The following is a 19,509-nucleotide window of genomic DNA, read 5'->3' as shown; positions in this document are numbered from 1 at the left end:
CTCTCCCTCCCTCTCCCTCTCCCTCCCTCCGTCACTCTCCCTCTCCCTCCGTCACTCTCTCCCTCCCTCCGTCACTCTCTCTCTCCTTCCCTCTCCCTCACCCTCCCTCTCCCTCACCCTCCCTCTCCCTCACCCTCCCTCTCCCTCACCCTCCCTCTCCCTCACCCTCCCTCTCCCTCCCTCCGTCACCCTCCCTCTCCCTCCCTCTCCCTCCCTTCCTCTGTCTCCCTCCCTCTCCCTCCCTCTGTCATCTCACCCTGCCTGTGTGTGCCTGGGATGAGACCGCTTCCCGGGCACACACACACACACACACAGCCGCACCCAAGCACTTCACAGGTGTTTAAAAGACCATTTGTATGTTAATGAGGCTTTTGTATTTCACCTCTACTTAGCGCCCCTGCAGCTCCACTCTATCACTGGAATGCCGGGCCCCCACAGAGCAAGCAGAGTCTCTCGGAGCCGCGCGCAGTGTTTGCAGACACTTTTTAAATGTTTTTTTTTTTTTAAAACATGGGTACGAGGTCTGCAAGGTCCGCGGGCCGCTACGGAAGGCTTGCTGGGCCGCTGGCGGCCCAGACTATGAGTACCCGTGCTCTAGGACATCGACAGAGGAAGTTTCTCCCTTGTACCACAGTGGTGTATAATGCTGCAGAAACTCCATAAATGATTCTGCCCTCAGATGATCCAGAGTCATTAACTGAAATCTTGCAGACTGCATTTTCAGTTGCAGAGCACTTGCTCCCATTTAACAAGAACCTGCTGGAACCTATCTTTGTTGCCTGCTGTTTCAGGTCCAGCTGTTCCAAGACAAATTGCCAGATGCCATAGGTCACCTCCGGGTGGCCCAAAATTCTTGTCTTCACACTTGATACCTGGGATCCTACTGCGTCAGGCTCCATCTTCCAACCTGAACATCAGTGCCTTCCAACAAAAACAGCTAAGCACACTTATAAATATCAAATGTAAACAGTCCACAGGAAAGTAGATTTATGAGACAATTGTTTTCCCAAGAAAGTCGATATGTTCTTTCAATATTGAAATTCATCCTTTATATATATATTTTGCAACGGCCAACGCGTTTCATCCACAATCGGACTTCTTCAGAGCTCACAGTGTAAGCTTTGTGTTTTCATATACCAGTTGCCAGTGTGTTGAACCAATTGATTTGAGAATTCGTGTATCCAAGCACTATAATTGTGCTGATTCAGAAGGGTCAATAATAAAAGTATATAGGTGAATAAATGCACCCGTCTCCATGCGGTCGTCTCGCTCGAAAAAGATGAACATCAGTGCCTTCCCTATAGCTTCTTTGGATCAGGAGATCAAACAAGTGAATAATGAACCCAGAAGGTTCACTCTGTACAATTTTTGCCATATGCCTGCTAGACTACTATGTCCATGCCTTTTGGGAATTAACAATACTGGTGGTTGCAAGTTTTTCGGTGCACATGAAGAAGCCATTTTCAGATTTGGTCATTGATGGCTTGGATGCTTCAAAGTAGATCCTGAAGTGTGGCTCGAATTCTGTAGATACCATTGTCCAATCCATGGGCACTATTGTCACACTACACATCCATGCTTGGAAGTACTTAACTGGCTTCTTGGAAGATGGACACACTTCTGGGAGGTCTGGTGTGGGCAAATTACGATTGTTGAGGGCCTCTTGCCACTTTGCTGCTCCATGTCCACCAAAGGGCCCTAGGAGCCCCCAACTTTGAGGCCTACTATCTGGCAAACACAAACCGCTTTGTATCACATACTGGTCCTTTTCAATACTGGAATCAGGCTACAGTTTCGTGAATATCTCTTGTCTCAGCAGCAGGGCAGTGTCCTGCACATGAACTTGCATAATCTGCACAATGACTGTGTTCAATCTTCCTCCCAAAGTTGTACATGTCATCCTTTCGGCCAGGCGCCCCTCCACAAAGTCTGTTTACTCCCAACATATGAATACGTTTGTTGCCTGGTTGGGCTCCAACATATAGATCCATTACAGGTAAAACTGCTGCGTGTCTTGTTTTTTCTCTGGCCCAGCAAGGACTGGCAGTAGCCAACTTTAAAGATTACTTGTCTGACTTTTTACATATAGAGAGCCATACGTGTTCAAATACCCTGTAGTGATGACATTTATAAAAGCTTTGAAACATGCCCCCATCCCCCAAACCCTTTGTGATGCCACTTTGTAATCTGTTTGTCCTCACTTTCCTCCTGTATAGTCCTTTCAAACCAATACAGAGCTGTCCACTACGTTTCCTTACTCTGAAGACTGTGTTCCTGGTTGCAGTAACAGATTGCAGTGTGAGGGAACTTCAAATTCTCTCAATGCATCCACCTTACACCACTTTCTTTCCACAAAAAGTGGTTTTGCTTGCCAATGCGGCCATTAAATGCTGTTTAAATAGTCTAGATCCAGTTTGGCCCTGAGGAATATTATAAAGATGAGGAAACTGCGGTGGGATAGTGCCCACCAGAACGACTGTTACTGAAAGTAAGTAACTTGTTCTGCAGGTTGACATGTTAATTCACATTCTGGGCTCCATAAAAAATTATAATTGTATTTTTTCTGAAACAGAAAATCTATGCCTTTGCTTTCTTCAGCTGGACATTGTGATCATTATTTGAGTAAGTCCCTTAACATTTGTGCGATCGTCACATGCTTGTTGTCTGTTATAAATAATTAACTCTCTGTCCTTTGAAGAAACATTTCACGAACAACCAATATTTTATATCATGTAATATTTCCAAGAAGCTGCTTAGCCCTCTTTACAAACCATGTAAGAACTAACAATTCAGCACGTTTTATATATTTACTACCATTTACTTTGTTTATTTCAGGGTTGAAATTTAAAGAACCAAATTTCACGTTGAAAAGAACATTTAAAGTAGAGAATACAGGTCAACTGCAGGTTAATGTGAAGTCTATGGAAATCAGTGGATATGCATGCGAAGGATACGGATTTAAAGTTGTTAATTGTGAAGAGTTTGCGCTAAGTCCCAATGCCTCTAAGGAAATCATCATATTGTAAGTAGTGTTGCCTTGGAGAATAAGGCAATTTAATGGTTATATTTCATAAAGAATTTAAAGAGCTTTAATTCATTCAACATATTGATTAATTTATTGTACTTGGAGTATAAAAATACATGTATCACAATACACTTAAAATAGTGTAACCATTTCTTTAAAAGTGCAGCGCAATGTACTGGTATGTCCACACCACTCTCCTCCCATATTTATGTGATGTTCAGGCTGGCAGACCACAGAATGAAAAAAATCCAGAGGGCCTGCTGTTAGTGCATCAATCCTTTCCCCTTTTACCAGGCTCCAATCTAACATGCTTGTTGTTTGTCAAGATCCAAATTCCTTTTCTCTTCCGACGCAGCTGGAGGTTTTGTCTAGTATTATTTGATGATTTTTTTATCTGCCGGAACAGATCTGGTGGAGTGATTCCTGTCGATCCCAATTTTTCTCTGCCTAGAATATAAATGTTGCATCATTTTGCACACACTGTTTTATGGCCTAAGGTGGCACTGGGTCTTCGCATTTTCCTGTGCACCTCTGGTCTTTTGTATTACCCACTGCAAGTCACCTCCATTTTCTGTCAGATGCATGCACAAGATTACTTATTGGCTTCTACTGTTACTTTTAAGGGAGAGTTCCATTCTCCACAATTCTCAAAAATAGCCTTAATGTTTTGCTCCAATGCTGCTGTGCTCAGAGGTGTAGTCTCCTGATTCTTAAATTATACAACAAGTATTTGGAGCGCAAGCTGAAAGAAATTGGTTTGAAATTGTATTAAACTTGAAACTCAAATCGTTCCGCTATCCTCCTTTCCAGTGTAGTGATATAAAGACCATAGTCAGCCAAAGTGGCAATGTTTCAGAAGTTGCTTCCATATGGCTACTCTACGCTTAGGTTGGTTCAATGTGAACTGGAAGAAAATGAAAACAAGATAAATAGTAGCCTCTTACATCCACTTTGATAAATCCACTCTGCCTTTCATAATTGACAAGTTCAGCTAGAGGCATCTCCTTGTGTTTCTTCCTTTTTTCCTTTCTCCCTTTCTCCCTTTTTTCCTTTCTCCCTTTTTTCCTTTCTCCCTTTTTTCCTCTCTCCCTTTTTTCCCTTATGCAGGTTAACCCCTAAGGTTTCACTCAATGAATCCATTGTCTTGTGTCTGTTTTGTTTGCTTCCACAATATATTCACCAACCCTTATTATTTCTAATCCTCTTCTTCCCCCACCACTTTTTTTAGGTCTTTGAATTTGTTTCCTCCTGAATTACTTAACAAAGTTAGCGAACTTAAGGGCCTCATGTTTCATGTGCTCTTCTGATATGTATGTTTGATTAGCACAACTCCCTATTGATAAAAAGGGAAGCAGAGGTTGGTTAAGGTTTTTTTATTTTTAGTCAATTGTGAGGTAACATTACCTGAAATAGCATTATTTGCTAAGCACTAAGCTCACGGCGCCTAAAAAGGTTCAGCCAATTGATTATTCTTTTACCATTTGTGGATGGTTTCTAACAGTATGTCGGTAGGTTAACTTTATCACAGAGAGCGGGCCAATTCACCCATTTTTAAGGGCCCTGTGAATGCAATGGGTGGTAGTGGTACTAATAGATTAGGGTTGGGTGAGCTGTTTTCACCGTTAATATTAGATCATCCTTCAGATGTATCGGGGGACGGTCCTCCGACATCTGCATAGTTAGAATTTGACAGTACTAGTCACCCATTAGCACCAGCTTTCATGGGTTTCAGACAGTGAACTGTTACACCACCATATTCAAATTTTTCATATTACAAAATCGTCTGCCTTCCACGTCGACTTGAACTAGGTTCTTCTGTAATGGTAGAGGAGCTATTCTTTTGTTAGCTATAATAATCTCGATCAAGTGGTGAGTTTCTCATATGCGTATCTTAAATATATTTTGAGTGCATACCATCAGCTCTAGACTGTTTCATCACAATAGAAAACAACTCATTTGACAGTTGTGCCTGTCGTCAAAATATTATCCTAGTCTGTGGTGAATAAAAAAAAAAATCATGTCTCATTGCTGTCGATTTGAAACCTATACATTAAGTCTGTGTACCTTTCTGTCTATCAGTATGCATGGAGGAGAGCACGAAAAGAAAGTGGATCAACACCAGTCAAGTTAGGATGGGACAGGGAAACCCTTTAAGGGAGGGCAAAACAGTCTCGCAAAGACAGTAGATCTCTTGAAAACCTGCACTTTATACATGTCTTCCAACAGGGCATGACAGATAACACGTTTTTCCCCACACAACAAACAGAAGTAGCTCTAATGATCTTGGTATATCTTAATACAACCCTGAAGAAATACAAACCTTATTCCTGGAGGGACCTGCCCTTTACCTTGAACAAAACAAGCTTTAAAGTATCCCTATAAATATGGGTTAAAAATCACGTGTTACATTCATTTTGGGGTATTCAACACTTACTCCTCAGGACTGAGATAAACTTTTTAATTGAAACAGACCGATTCAGCATCCATTCTACTTTGTCGATGCCACCAAATGTCATATGAATTGCTCACCTTCATACTACAGAGTTTCTTTTCCATAATTTGGATATAACCGAAACCAGAATGCCTTCAAAGTGTAAGCCCATAATTGCTATAAAGATTTTGGAGTGTACTATTACTGCCATTCTTACTGACCTTAAACTTTCATGAGTCTCAAATGTGATTAGTAGCATTTCAGTGATTGCACCTAATTGGCTCATCGACATATCAAAATCAACAATATCTTGTAACAAAAATATTCTGTCAAAAATACAGTTTACAATAATATCGACCACCTATTGTTATAATTTTAGGTACAAAAATATCCAAAATAAATATTGTTTCACACTGATATCATTAAAAACAAACAATATAAATATATATCCATCCCCTGCTGGTGGTCGCCAGTAGGTAGTTATAGTTAGACCGACTTTCCATAGGAAAAGCATTTTTTGACTTGGCTGTCATTTGACCAATCATCATGAAATTTTCTAACAAAAGTGTCAAGGTAGGTTCTGGTTGTCATGGAAAGTTAGGGGGTAATCCGTGCAGTGGAGACTGGTAATTTGGGGCACACATTAAGGGTGTGTTTGTAATGTTAATTCCCATAGGAACCGTTATCCACACCTACAGCCTGAATCGTTGAACTGACTTACAACATTTTGGCAGGGAGGTAGATGTTGGTTCAAGGAAGTGCTTTTTGTTTATTTGGTGTAAATACCCCACCCCCAGGGCCAGCTCCAGTAATGTCCCAGGGAGCCCATCCCAGGGGCATTGCAGTTTGCTATGGCTCCCTCCAAGCTATAGCTAACTGGTCCCCTTAATTCAAGCAAGAGCATTAAAAATGTTTTTTTTCATGCAGCGGAGCAGAATTGCTTTTGCAGCTCCCTCTGTCCAAAAGCCAAGCGGGGTCCCACTGGAGGTGGGGAACCACCATGGACCACGGGGCCTTGAGGAATCTCTGCGGTCCCCAACGAGCTGGCAAAGCCTCGGGGACTGGATCCCCAGGGCAATATGTGCCGTGGGGGTGGGTGGTGGGGGGGGTGTGCTGGTCCCCCTCCCCATAAAACAAAACCTTTGAAGGCCTGCCCGGGGGATTGGGTCCCCAGGGCCGAATAGGCCTGGGAGGAGCGGGTGCAGCGCAGCCCTCCTCCAATGTGAAAAATGAAGGACAGGCCTCAGTAGATGGGGTACCCGGGGCCAAAATCAGCTCGGGAGAGGGGCCAGATTTTTTGGATATCCCCATTGAGATACATGTAGTTATTTTAGAAATCTGGCATGGATCCGGACCTCCAGGACCGGTTTGGGGACCCCTGTTTTAAACGATTAGCCCCTCTTGGCTGCTGAGAGTCCATAGGGCCAAGAAGACCTCCTGTTACCTCTAGTAAGCCCCACACAGTGGGACTGTTGCGAGGTTGTCAGAGGCCACGCCCCTTTCTCCACCACTCTGCAAACACACCTCTCCGCACACTATTGGTCAGGGGATGACTTTCCCTTGCCTCCTGAGGGCCTCAGGACTAAAGTGGACTTCTTTCCACAAGCAGCAGTGCGCCTGGAGGCGCATTTGCAGAGTGGTGAATAAAGGGGGCGTGTCCTCAGACTACCTCTCCGTATTCCAGCTGTGTGAGCCTAACTGGAGGTAACAGGAGGGGTAGTTAACCCCCAAGGACCCTCAAAAGCCAAGGGGACTTCATGAGTGGATATATCAGGGGCTGTATTAGTAAGTTGGTGTAGGAGTGGCTGTATGGGTGACTGAGTGGATGTGTGTGTAGACCTATGAATCAGTGAGTGGGTGTGTACATACTGGTATGGTTGTGTCAATAGGTTTGAGAATGGTAGGTGGAGGTGGTGAATGAAAGATTATATTGATGTGTGAATAAGTGTGTGAGAGAGTATGTGGATGATGTCATCAGTGATGGCACTGGCCATGTCATGAGTGATGTAATATGTGAGGTTATAAGCAGTGCATTGTGGGAGCGCAAGTTATAGTTAGCTCATCTAACTAGAACTGCTGAATTTCTCTGGTTGTGTGCGAGTGAAATGTCAGCCTAACTAGAACGTCACTTTAACCTTTGGTTTTTTTCAGTGAAAAAATAATTTATATATATGTATGTATGTATGTATATATGTATGTATGTATGTATGTATATATGTATGTATGTATGTATGTGTGTATGTGTATATGTATATATATGTATGTATATATGTATGTGTATATGTATGTATGTATATATGTATGTATATATGTATATATGTATGTATATATGTATATATATGTACATATATATGTGTGTATATATGTATATATATGTGTGTATATATGTATATGTATGTATATATATATATATATATATATATATATATTCACAGAAAAAACCATAGGTTATAGTGGATATATAGTTAGGAATTTGCATTTACAAAACCTTGAAAATTCAATGAAAAAACCATTGGTTTTAGGCCATATATAGTTAGGAATTAGCATTTACAAAACCTTATTTTACTCGCATAAAACCATTGAAATTCCATATATAGTTAGACGCGCTAACTATATATCGCGCACCCGCAATCCACTGCTGATGATGTCACATATTACATCATTCATGACATGGTCAGTGACATCACTGATGACATCACTGATGACATCTCAAATGACATCTCAAATGACATCACTGATGACATCACTGATGACATCATCCAGTGACTGTATGTTTCTGTAAAGTTAAAATATCTCTTACATATTGAAGAATGAGTGGATATATAAGTGTCTGGATGAAGGATTTAGTAGGTGCATGACTGACTGTATGAGTGAGTGATTAAATGTGTCTCACTGAGTGCATGGGTTAGTGACTAAACTGTCTTAATTTGTGCATCAGTATGTTTGTTGTTGTGTAAGCTGCTGCATGTGTTGATCAGTAGCTATAAGAGTGGCCATATGGGTTATTGATTGGTTGCCCAAGTATTTGAATGGGAGGCTGAGTGTGTGTGTGGGTGGCTGGGAGGTGCGTGACTCTGTGCATAGATGTGTAAGCAGATGATTCACTAGGAGTATGAGTTCAAGAGTGCATGTGGAAACAGCTATATGGGCGGTTGACTGTGCATGGGTGTGTTGGTGAGTGAATGGATTTCTCATTGCTACATGTGCAAGTAAGTACGTATGTAAAACACAATACATGTGAGAGTTGAGATATATAAATAACTGAACATAAGAGCCAGTGAATGTGTGAGTGGCTGTATCGATCACTGTGAGCTTGTATCAGGGATTATATAAGAGAGTAAATATGTGTTATTATATGTTTGAATAAGTAAGATGTGTATAACTGTATAGTTGAGGAAATGGAGGTGTGATTGATTCTTTGCATGACTGACTAGGTGTGTGAGTAACTCCATGGATGACTGACAGTCTGTGAGTGTCTGTTTATACTGAGTGTATGTAAGGTTATATTAGAGTCTGAAGAGGTTCATTGTATTATCACATGAGTGATGTGATCAGTGATGACAAATGAGATGTCATCAGTGATGTCATTTGAGTTGTCATCAGTGATGTCATCAGTGATGTCATTTGAGATGTCATCAGTGATGTCATTTGAGTTGTCATCAGTGATGTCATCAGTGATGTCATTTGAGATGTCATCAGTGATGTCATCAGTGATGTCACTGACCATGTCATGAATGATGTAATATGTGACATCATCAGCAGTGGATTGCGGGTGCGCGATATATAGTTAGCGCTTCTAACTATATATGGAATTTCAATGGTTTTATGCGAGTAAAATAAGGTTTTGTAAATGCTAATTCCTAACTATATATGGCCTAAAACCAATGGTTTTTTCATTGAATTTTCAAGGTTTTGTAAATGCAAATTCCTAACTATATATCCACTATAACCTATGGTTTTTTCTGTGAATTTCATTGGTTTTTTAATAGCAAATATGAAAAGCTTTAAAATGTCAAGTACGTGATAGATAAAAACATTTTCGTATTTATGCACGTTGATGTGCTTTGAACGCTGCACCCCCCCCCCCTCCCCTCTTTTGTCTTAGTAGTACTCTCTCTTTGCAGATACTGAAGGGTAGTTAACGCAGGCCTTTACCCCCGTTGTAATCCGTCGTGCCTCCTTGTCTCTCCATTTGATTGATTGTTGTCCAAGCATTTACTGTTTTAGAATTGGTGAGATAGCGACCATCTTGAGCCCCGCTTTGCATGTCAGTGATACTTATCACTAATGACATGCAAAGTGGGCTTTACAAGATGTTAGCGACTGGAAACAGTCGCTAACATCGCTATCTCCTATTACCAACTTTTGGAGATATTCGCGCTAAGCGCGAATATCTCCAAAATCTAACACCTGCCCTGAGCAGTTCTTAGCCATGTTATCCAATGGGAGGTGGATAACATGGCTAAGAGCATTTGCTCGATAATACATGAATATCGCTGACTTTTCTGCGATAATAGCAAGGTTTATCTGCGATAAAAATCGCCGATGTGCGGCGATAATTTTTGTCTCTAAACAAGTTAGAAACAAAAATTATCGCTAGTTGTTCGTAATATGCCCCCGGGTTTTTGCTTGCAGAAATCGGGAGGTGGGAGACTAGCACTGAAATCAGTAGTCACACGCCTGAATCAGAAGAGTTGGCATGTCTGAATTCTCTACAGCTGGGGCCATAAACTACATCCGCAGGGGTAGGTGATAGCCTGGGACCAGCCTGGCATCTAAAATGGCTGCCGTGCACGACAAAATTGTGGCATTGGAAAAAAGGCAAGATGGCGCAGCCGCTGGAAGAGATGAATCAACATATATCAGCCTCCTCAGCCACCCTCAGGAAACATAGGGAATTAGGATACGTCTCCCGCACCCCCTTATACCTAGTAATTTAATTAACGAAGCACAAAATGGCGAATTCCCGTTTCGCTACCAGTTTGCGGCCCAGTTCGCGGCCCGTGAAGCGCTTCTACCGTGAAAAATCATTTTTTTTTTATTTTCCCCACGGGACCCTTTAATAACCCCAACAACATTCCTAGGGGGTCAAGAGGGGTATACCTTGCCCCCTTTCATTAAATTCCCCCTTCGTTTTTCACCTCTTCATCTCTCTCGATCCTACCGAGAGACAAGATGGCGGCCGCTCCGGACTGTCACGCAGCAAAAAAAAAAAAAAGCTCACGCACAGCCGCTGGAAGAGATGTATCAACATATATCAGCCTCCTCAGCCACCCTCAGGAAACATAGGGGATTAGGATACGTCTCCCGCACCCACTTATAACTAGTAATTTAATTAACGAAGCACAAAATGGCGAATTCCCGTTTCGCTACCAGTTCGCGGCCGCGCTTCTACCGTGAAAAATCATTTTTTTTTTATTTTCCCCACGGGACCCTTTAATAACCCCAACAACATTCCTAGGGGGTCAAGAGGGGGATACCTTGCCCCCTTTCATTAAATTCCCCTTTCGTTTTCCACCTCTTCTCTCTCGATCCTACCGAGAGACAAGATGGCGTCCGCTCCGGACTGTTTAGAATGTTGACAGACACCGGAGAGCCAATCCGCTTTCTGCGCGCAAAGTTCCGATAAGCGAAAAGTAAGCGGACCGGATCGCTGCCCAGAGCGCTGTTACAGATATATATCTTGGTTTGAACGTTAATTTCTCAAAAACTACTGGAGCACATATATTGAGACCTAGCAAAGGCACATCGGGCTAACAGTCCCTACATTTTTGCCAAGTTTCGTGCAAATCCATTCAGCCGTTCGAGCTAAAAGTGAGTCCAACCGCCCTATGGAAAACTCAATGCAAAAAACGCGTTTTGGGACCCCCCTTTTTTCTCAGCCCCCCCTTGACGAAACCCCACCAAATTTTCAGGGGCTGCTCAGAAACAAAATGTGCCATTTTCCTGAAAATTTCAGCCGATTCCGTCCACAAACGCCAAAGTTATTAGACATAGAATTTTCAGAAATCCCATAGGGAATTAATCCTAACTATATATACCTACTGGCAATAGCCAGTAGGTAATATATATATATATATATATATATATATATATATATATATATATATATATATATATATATATATATATATACTCCCACAGCAGATACGTTCCCAGGAACCACAAAAAGACTCGCACTCCAAGGTCCGTGTAAGAAAATGCGTTTATTGCTGACGCGTTTCGACCAGGCGGTCTTCTTCGTAAGCCAGCCACACAATCACCATTTTTATAAAAAGTGCACAGGGATAGTGGTGGAAACTGAGAAAGGACCACAGATGCATCAAGGACTACAATTCATGAAACTACAAATGTAATGGAAAAAAGACTTGATGGTGCACAGTTTCATAATTTAAATATTTCAAACATTACTGGAATGAAACCCAAAGGGTAAAAAAAAAATAATGAAATAAATAAACATTATTTACGTAATTTACGTATTATCATGTTTCAGTTTATACTGGTCAGATTGAATTTTAACATTTGATCCAAATTAACCAAAGTAGATGATAATAATAATGATAATAGTAAAGGCCAAGTGGCCTATGATTCCCAGAATTTCATTGGAGTCCATATGTTGGCACCACATCATGTCCATCCTACTCTAGATTGTAAATCAAAGATTAAGTAGTCAGGTGGTAAAGTGAGAGGTAAGTAAATGCTCTGCCGTTGGAATTGCGCCTGGAACCGTCTGAGACCACGTTCAGAAAAAAACTCAAAACCCATTTGTATAGTAGGTAGACGACTTTAAGGGTGGGTTGGGCGGCTTCCACTTATCACAGCGCGGGGACACGCCGGTGCGCGTAACCAGGCGCTTTATAAATGTATAATAATAATAATAATAAGTATCGACTCTCGGCTATATATATATATATATATATATAAATATACACAAAAAAGGAGAGAACTCTGGGTAGTTCTCAAGTTTAGGTGGAAAGCAGCTCCTGTTAGAGCTCTCTACACCAACTACACTCTAGATCTGCTCACCTCAAATGTCTGTTTTTCTATCAAAGTCTTTAAGCATAGGATTAGCACAGTGCCATCCACGCAGAGATAGAAAAAGACAAAGTCTTTTGCCATTTCTACAGCAAAGTCTTTAAGCATAGGACTAGCACAGTGCTGGCCTTGCCGAGCTGTAAAATGACCACAGCCATTTATCACTCCAGGCACAGTATTACAGCTTTGAATAGGTAAAATACCAACTCAAGCCAACCTGAAATGAGTAAAAGCAACCCCTGACACAGTGTTTCGCTCTAATTAGAGCTCTTCAGAGAGGTATAGCTGGTGTTGCGAGTGCTCTAACAGGAGCTGCTTTCCACCTAAACTTGAGAACAACCCAGAGTTCTCCTTCTTTTTTGCATAATTTAAGGGTTTTGTTTTGATGTGTATATATATCGCTGATCACGTAACACCAGTCGCTTGTGGCTCTACCTTTGGCCGCCTTTTGTTGGAGGAGCATGGGAGTGCTAATGGTGGAGACCCCAGAGGTGGTTCCAGGATGAGGACTAAGGATGACCGCAGATGAAACACGACGAACTTGCAGCGGGCGTTTTTTTTTTTTTTCGACTGCCAGCACAGGTTTAATGTTTCCCCTGTTTAGAAATGCCTTACTCGGGAGACTGGAGCCCTCTGGTGACTGGGCACCACATACGCCAATGCGGATGTGGTGAGGAATGTTCGGCACAAGCATTTTTTTGTTTATTGGTCTCCTCCGACCCCATGTTTATTGTCCATTCATTAACTTTCAATCGGTGCATGTTAGAAATGGGATCCCTGGCTGGCCAGGGCTTGCGCCAAAGTCAGTCAAAGACCACCATTCCTAAGTCTGAGCAAGGAAGTTACACACCAAGATAACCCCTGCTCACCCCCTTGGTAGCGTGACACGAGCAGTAAGGCGTACCCCGGAGGTAATGTAAGTTAAGTATTTTCGCACGCACCCACCAGCAACAACATCCCAGGCCCCCCACAAAAGGAACTCTACACAAGGTATATGTAAAAATAGCCTTTGTATTGCAAAACACATTAGATAGAAACATACACTTTACAATGTGCCAACAGGAACAGGCAGAATTTACAGGGGATATATGAACAGGACAGGGCACCCTGGACCACTGTCAGGAATAAGCACTTTTAGACCATAGAACATATAATAACTGGCGGCGGATACGGACTCTACCTTCCGTTCTGGTTATGCGGGATAATGCGAGTGATCTCCTCAGTATGCCTGAGAGGGCGGTGGCGACCCGCGCGCTACAAGCGTTTGGTTGGGGTCGACCAAGGTGTGGGCTCAGAGGAGGAGGGGGCAGGGTGCGGGCGGCCCAGCGAAGCGGACGCGGCTCAGAGGAGAGCGGCGAGGCATGAGGGCGGCCCAGGCACAAGCTGCCGGGGAGTGAGCGAGGCACACTTCAGGCAAGGCCCCAGCGGCCCAAGGATCTCAGGCAAGTCCCAGCAATTTGTCAGGGAAGGCACAATAGAGTCCACTGGTCCTGGGACTCTGGTCAGGGTGCAAGCTCAGTATCAAGCCCTTGGAGATAGTTAAGCACCAAATAATCATGTAGCTCACAACCAGTAATCACTGGTAAGAGGTAAGTACCACCTACGCAACCCTAACCACCTTAGGAGAATGTCACGCAGGAAACCAGGACCTCACTAGCAACACCTGTACTAGGAGAACAACCACCTAAGTATCACTATACATTTAGGGGTATAAGCATGAGAACATTACACATGATGCATCACAACATTCAGAGGTGTAGGGGAAGAAAACACATGATGCATAAACATACATTCAGCGGTGTAAGGAATGCGACTTTGTACATGATGCATAAAAACACATTCAGAGGTACTAGAACACAGGGTGCGCAAAACATACAACACGCAGTACATTTCCTAGCACCCTAAGAAGCACATCAATCAGCATTTAGCGCATGAATCATAATAACATATAAATCACATTTAGCACAGAAGTCATATTTAGCCTATAACTCACTTCAAGGTCCAGGTTGCGCCACTGCCCCAAAACCTAAACGTAGCAGCCGCCTACTACTTGCTGGGCAGCTGGGGACAGGGACAGAACAGGGCCTAAACGCTGCAGCTGGCACTAAGTGCTGCGCAGCTGGGGAAGGCCAGGGTAGGGCTGAAGGAGTGAGACTCACTCCTAAGTCCAGAGTACATGTGTCCCTAAAAGAAAGAAACCTAAACGGTGCAGCTGCCCACTAATTGCTGGGCAGCTGGAAACGGACTGGGACAGGGCTCTCACTAGCACTCAGGAACCAAAACTGCGCAAACTGGGAGCCCTCTAGGCTCTGGAAGAAACATCGGTGCAGTTTGGAGCCCTCTAGGCCTGAAAATCAACTGTGCCCCCCGGAGCCATCTAGGCTCTGGAACTAATGGGGGCTCTTTGGAGCCACGGGGCTCTGAAGAATAGAATGGGGTCAAGCCCCTCACGGGGATTTTAAACATATGGGCCGGTGGGAGCCTTCGCGGCTCTTTAAGACAAGTTATGATCAAACTGGTGGAGCGGCCAACTGCCAAACGGGGCCGCTCGAATACTGCCTCCAACAACAAGGCATGGGCCTCTCTGGGCCCGGGTAACCAACCATGCCCCACTGTAGGAGCGGTCCCCTGCACGACGGGGCCGCTCATGGGCACTCACTTGGTCTCCGTGCCTTCTAGGCACTTCTAGGCCTACCGGAGCTTCCCCCCCCCCCAGCCCTTTGACACTCACCGGGCTAGTCTCTGGCGGGGGGAGGCTCCTCCGGTTGTCGGTGCAGGTGGGGCTCTCTCCTCCGCCTGGAAACCCTGTAGTGTAGCTCACCCGGCATCTTCACCTGATCCTCCATCTCGGGACCGGGCCTTTGCTGGCTCGCGCTTTTCTTGGTTCGCGGCCCGGGGCTCTCCACAGCTCACGGGAGCCCCGCGCTGGGGGGGGGGGGGGGGGGGGGGGGGACGGGGGGGGGGGGGACGGGGGGGGGCAGGAGGACTTTACTTCGTCTTCCTGGGCAGCCTCCAATCTGCACTAGACAGCGGGCGGGACTTCCTCTCCAAACCGGAAGTCCCATCCCGAGTCAGGCACGACGGTTTCCTGGGTTCGGCGCGAGAGGGCCGCGGCGGTGATTTTAAAAAGAGGACAATGAGGCGTGGGCACCCTCGGTTGATAAAATGAACGTAGAAGCGAGGTGGGCACTCGCAACGGGGCAGATAAACGGGGTGGCACCCGTAGATAAAAATATAACGCGGATCGGGCACCATGCAGGGTAGGCTCCTGCGAATCTCGGAGCATGAGCAGATCAGAGAGCAGCTCCATGCTGCAAAATTCAAATAAAGCACTCTCAACGCGCTGGGGAGTCAAAGGAGTCCTGGGGCAGGGAAATGGAGCAGGCAGCTCCCAGTAAAGAAGTCCTCCAGTCCCCCCCCCCCCCCTACCCCGGGCCCCCCCACCAGGCAAGGCAGAAGGGCCCCACAATGAGAGCTTTCCAGGCATCCAGGATATCCAGGGGCTGGGCAGGGCCCAGGGAGGCAAGCCTTCCCCTGGGCCCAAGCAGCAGCACGCCCCTGGTAAATTCGAGTTGGGAACAAGAACATTTTGTAAGGGGACACAGCCCCTTTTTATACAGTGAATTCCTTTGTCTAAAGGAGCAGGGTGGGGGAAAAACCAGGCGCAGCTGGTTTGGGAGCACTCTTGATGTGCTCAGCCCCTCACTCTATTCACTGGCAGGGCTAGGGACATTGGACGCACCACAGGGGGTGGAGCCAGCATTGTGTGGGGAAAGCCCAGCCCTATTCAGGACCCAGGTGCACTTCTCCCCAGCCATGAGCATGCTAATCTCCACACTCACCACCGGGCAGACCCATCCAGACTCCTGGAGCCAGGCTCACCAGCCAGCTCCAGCCAATCACGTGCCAACACACTCACTGCACACACACACCCATGTCTAGAAGTGGCACTTCCACACTAGACACATTCACGCCGCACATATCATTGCGCAGCATTAAATCACACGAGTCCGCACATACCAAACTCGAGCCTGCACACCCCATGCATCAGGAACTACCAGGGACACATACATTCCCCATGCATTCCTATGGGAGGCGGGCCTATCTAACCACACGCACTCAGAGTGCGCACGCACTTTCCATTGGGACACAGTGAAAGTGCGCAGAAACCTAAAATCACCATCCCTAGGTCACATGTAAAAAGCAAAAAGTTCAGGGGTGAACCTGCCAGAAGGGCCAAGTCCAACAGTGCTATGCATGGTCAAAGACATTCTTCGCTACGAGACTGACTCATGCTCGCTACAATGCATTGATATTTACTGGCCTTTGTTTTAAGAGAGACATATGCTGACTATCAAGATCCAGATCTGTGTGGTTCTCGCTCGAGCGCATTGAGGCATTGTGGGAGTGAAAGTCCTCTCGGGGATGTGAGCGTGCAAGGGGAAGCCAATATTTTGTCAAATAATCACACACTTTGTGTTTCCTTTTAAAATTCCGTTCTGCATCTGTTAGCACTACGGCTCCCGGCCTCACTTGCTTAAACAGTCATATAAGTGCGAGTACATTTGGGCGCAGAGTAACATCTGTTTCCACAGTTCAGCTTTCTTTTCTCAGACACTGTTGACCTCAGGGTTATTAGAAATAGCTAATAGGGCTTTACGATGCCTCTACGTTTACATTTTTAAAAATAGTCACAGCACTTTTTTATGTATTTAATTGAATGTATTTTCGTTATTTCAAGGGCTTTGTTTTCTAGAGCGATTGGTGCCACTGTTTAAATGTATCAATGATATATTTTCTCCCACGAGAGGCTACTGATGGAATTATCTCGGACAATTGCATTTACACACATTAATCATTTGGAAATGTCATAAATATGCTGAATAACTAGCTGCACTATGCGTTTCAGAAAGGAGCATTTTTACACATTTGTAACAATGTTATATATCTATACATGCATAAAGGGCAATAGTATTTCCTTGTTGTTTATTCAATGTCTTGATGGGGGAAGGGCTATATATACCTACAGATGTAGGGCGCCACTCTGATTGAAAAAGCTTCTGCGAAGCCCAAACGTGTCTCTCTAGCCATGGGGTCGTGTGAGACCTGATTTAGTAAAGAAAGCCATACCTAACTTCTTCGAGTATGTGCCTTCTTCGGTGTCAGAGTGGGATGGAGTGTATATATATATGTAAAACAAGCAATGCCTCATGTGTCCTTCATAAAAATAAAAGATGGACTTACATCAAACATTGATATCATGGCGGCCATCTTTCAACATGTCAATCGTGATATCACCTATGTGCAATAGTGTGCATAAGAATCATTAAAAACAAGATAATCAGGGAGAATAAAATTCAATAAGCAACCACTTATGGACAATATTACAGTCCGTTATTGATAGCATTCATTACATATGATATTTGCTAAAAAATAGTGTTACAGATTGTATTCTTATATACATCAATATCATCAATTTTATCTCCCAAGTATCTATTATTAGGCCCTGAATGGGCAAGTGTGTCACTTGAGGATATATGCGGTCCAAGTATATAACTTAATTTTTTACTTTTCTTATTCAATTGCTCCTCAAAAATATACCTATATATACACAATTATGGATATTATGACCCTTCATTCTAAATGAACCCACATCCCCTCATCGCTGTTGAGTCCTATGGGAGCTTTGGTTTGGAGGTCTATAATATATTTTGACTCTGTCTCCTCCCCTTTCATTTTTTTGTATTTGATCTATACAATAACATTTTAGGAGGTCTCGATTGCTCTGATGGAACTTCTCGAAATGTGTTCAAGAATGCCCTCTTTAGTTTGATGTATTGTGCTCCCAATGTAACGTTTAGGACAGGGACATTCCAATACAAAGTGTATCTGATAGAGACTACTAGCCGCAGATTCCTTAATGTAGAATTATCCCCAGGCATGAGACTGGATCCGGATAATATTTTTCCACAGCATCTCTGCGCGCCAGGGGACGCCACCATGTGACTCTGCCCTGACGTTGTCCGCGGACGTGTCGTCAGCGAGGTCACATAAGTCCCACCCCGGTGCACTGACGTCAGTTTTCTTCTTTTCCCCGCGCAACGCGGTTCGTGAGTGAGTTCCCTTGACTTGTTTTCAGGCCTCTTTTTATGCCTTTGCGTTGGGAACAGTGTGCAATGCTTTCGGGTTTCAAGAGGTGTGCTTCCTGTATGCGTCAGATGTCGGCGACGGACCCTCACCCTATTTGTATGTGGTGTCTGGGCGAGCACCATGATTCTACGGACTGCGACGCTTGTCAGCATCTCATGCCAAATTTCCGGTGGAAGCACTTGATGAATATGCTTTTGGCCCGCTTGTCCAGATCGATCTCGTCACTGCGTTCGTCCCCTACCTCGGAAGGGTCCAGAAGCTGCCTATTCCGGCTGCGGCATCGTCCTTCACCGAGGCCCCATGGACGTCGCTCGCCCACCGGTTAGTCCTGCAGTTTGTCACTGAGGCCCTGTCCTCGTTTTGCAGAGGGCGCAGGTTCCTCTTGGGATGTGCACCCTCACCCGTCGCCACCCTATCCGCCATTTCCTGGCCTTGGGGCTACAAGTTCCCAAATAAAGGCCTACACTACGGCTCTGCAGGCTTCTTTGGGCCCCCCTCCGCATCCTGAGATGTCCGCGGATCCCTCGCCATGTGCAGGGCTTTCAGTGCATTTGCCGGCGGATTCGCCCCCGGCGCCGACTAGTTCGGCTACAGGTTTTGGAGGGGTTGTGTCGTTAATGTGTGGCCCTACGGGGTTCCCCTCTTCGACTCACGGCGCCCCTGACTCACCGCGAAACCCAGCGCGGTTCCCTGTGGTGTCGCAGGCGGCTCCCTCGTCGGAGGTCGAGCCGGTGCCTTTTCAGTGCCGTTAATTGGCTGCTTCGGCACCAACCCCGCCCCTTTCTCCTATGAGGCATGTGGTGGTGAAGGCCGACTCTGCACCCCTGGTGGACACTTCAGCGCCGATCGAGGACGCACCGGTGCCCAT

General features: G+C 44.9%; 1 protein-coding gene across 1 annotated transcript in view; it reads left to right on the top strand.

Annotated features, from left to right (window-relative positions):
* Positions 1-2,780: 2,780 nt before the first annotated feature.
* The window catches only part of LOC147697095 (transmembrane protein 131-like), a 427,844-nt gene continuing 411,115 nt past the window's right edge, over positions 2,781-19,509 (top strand). Inside the window, exon 1 of the mRNA XM_086934173.1 lies at positions 2,781-3,022. Within this exon, the coding sequence (XP_086790299.1) occupies positions 2,922-3,022 (101 nt within the window). The 5' untranslated portion in view covers positions 2,781-2,921. The remainder of the gene's footprint in view (positions 3,023-19,509) is intronic.

This window comes from Lissotriton vulgaris, chromosome 8, assembly GCF_964263255.1.
Source record: "Lissotriton vulgaris chromosome 8, aLisVul1.2, whole genome shotgun sequence".
NCBI lineage: Eukaryota > Metazoa > Chordata > Amphibia > Caudata > Salamandridae > Lissotriton > Lissotriton vulgaris.
This window is presented reverse-complemented; position numbering and strand designations above follow the sequence as displayed.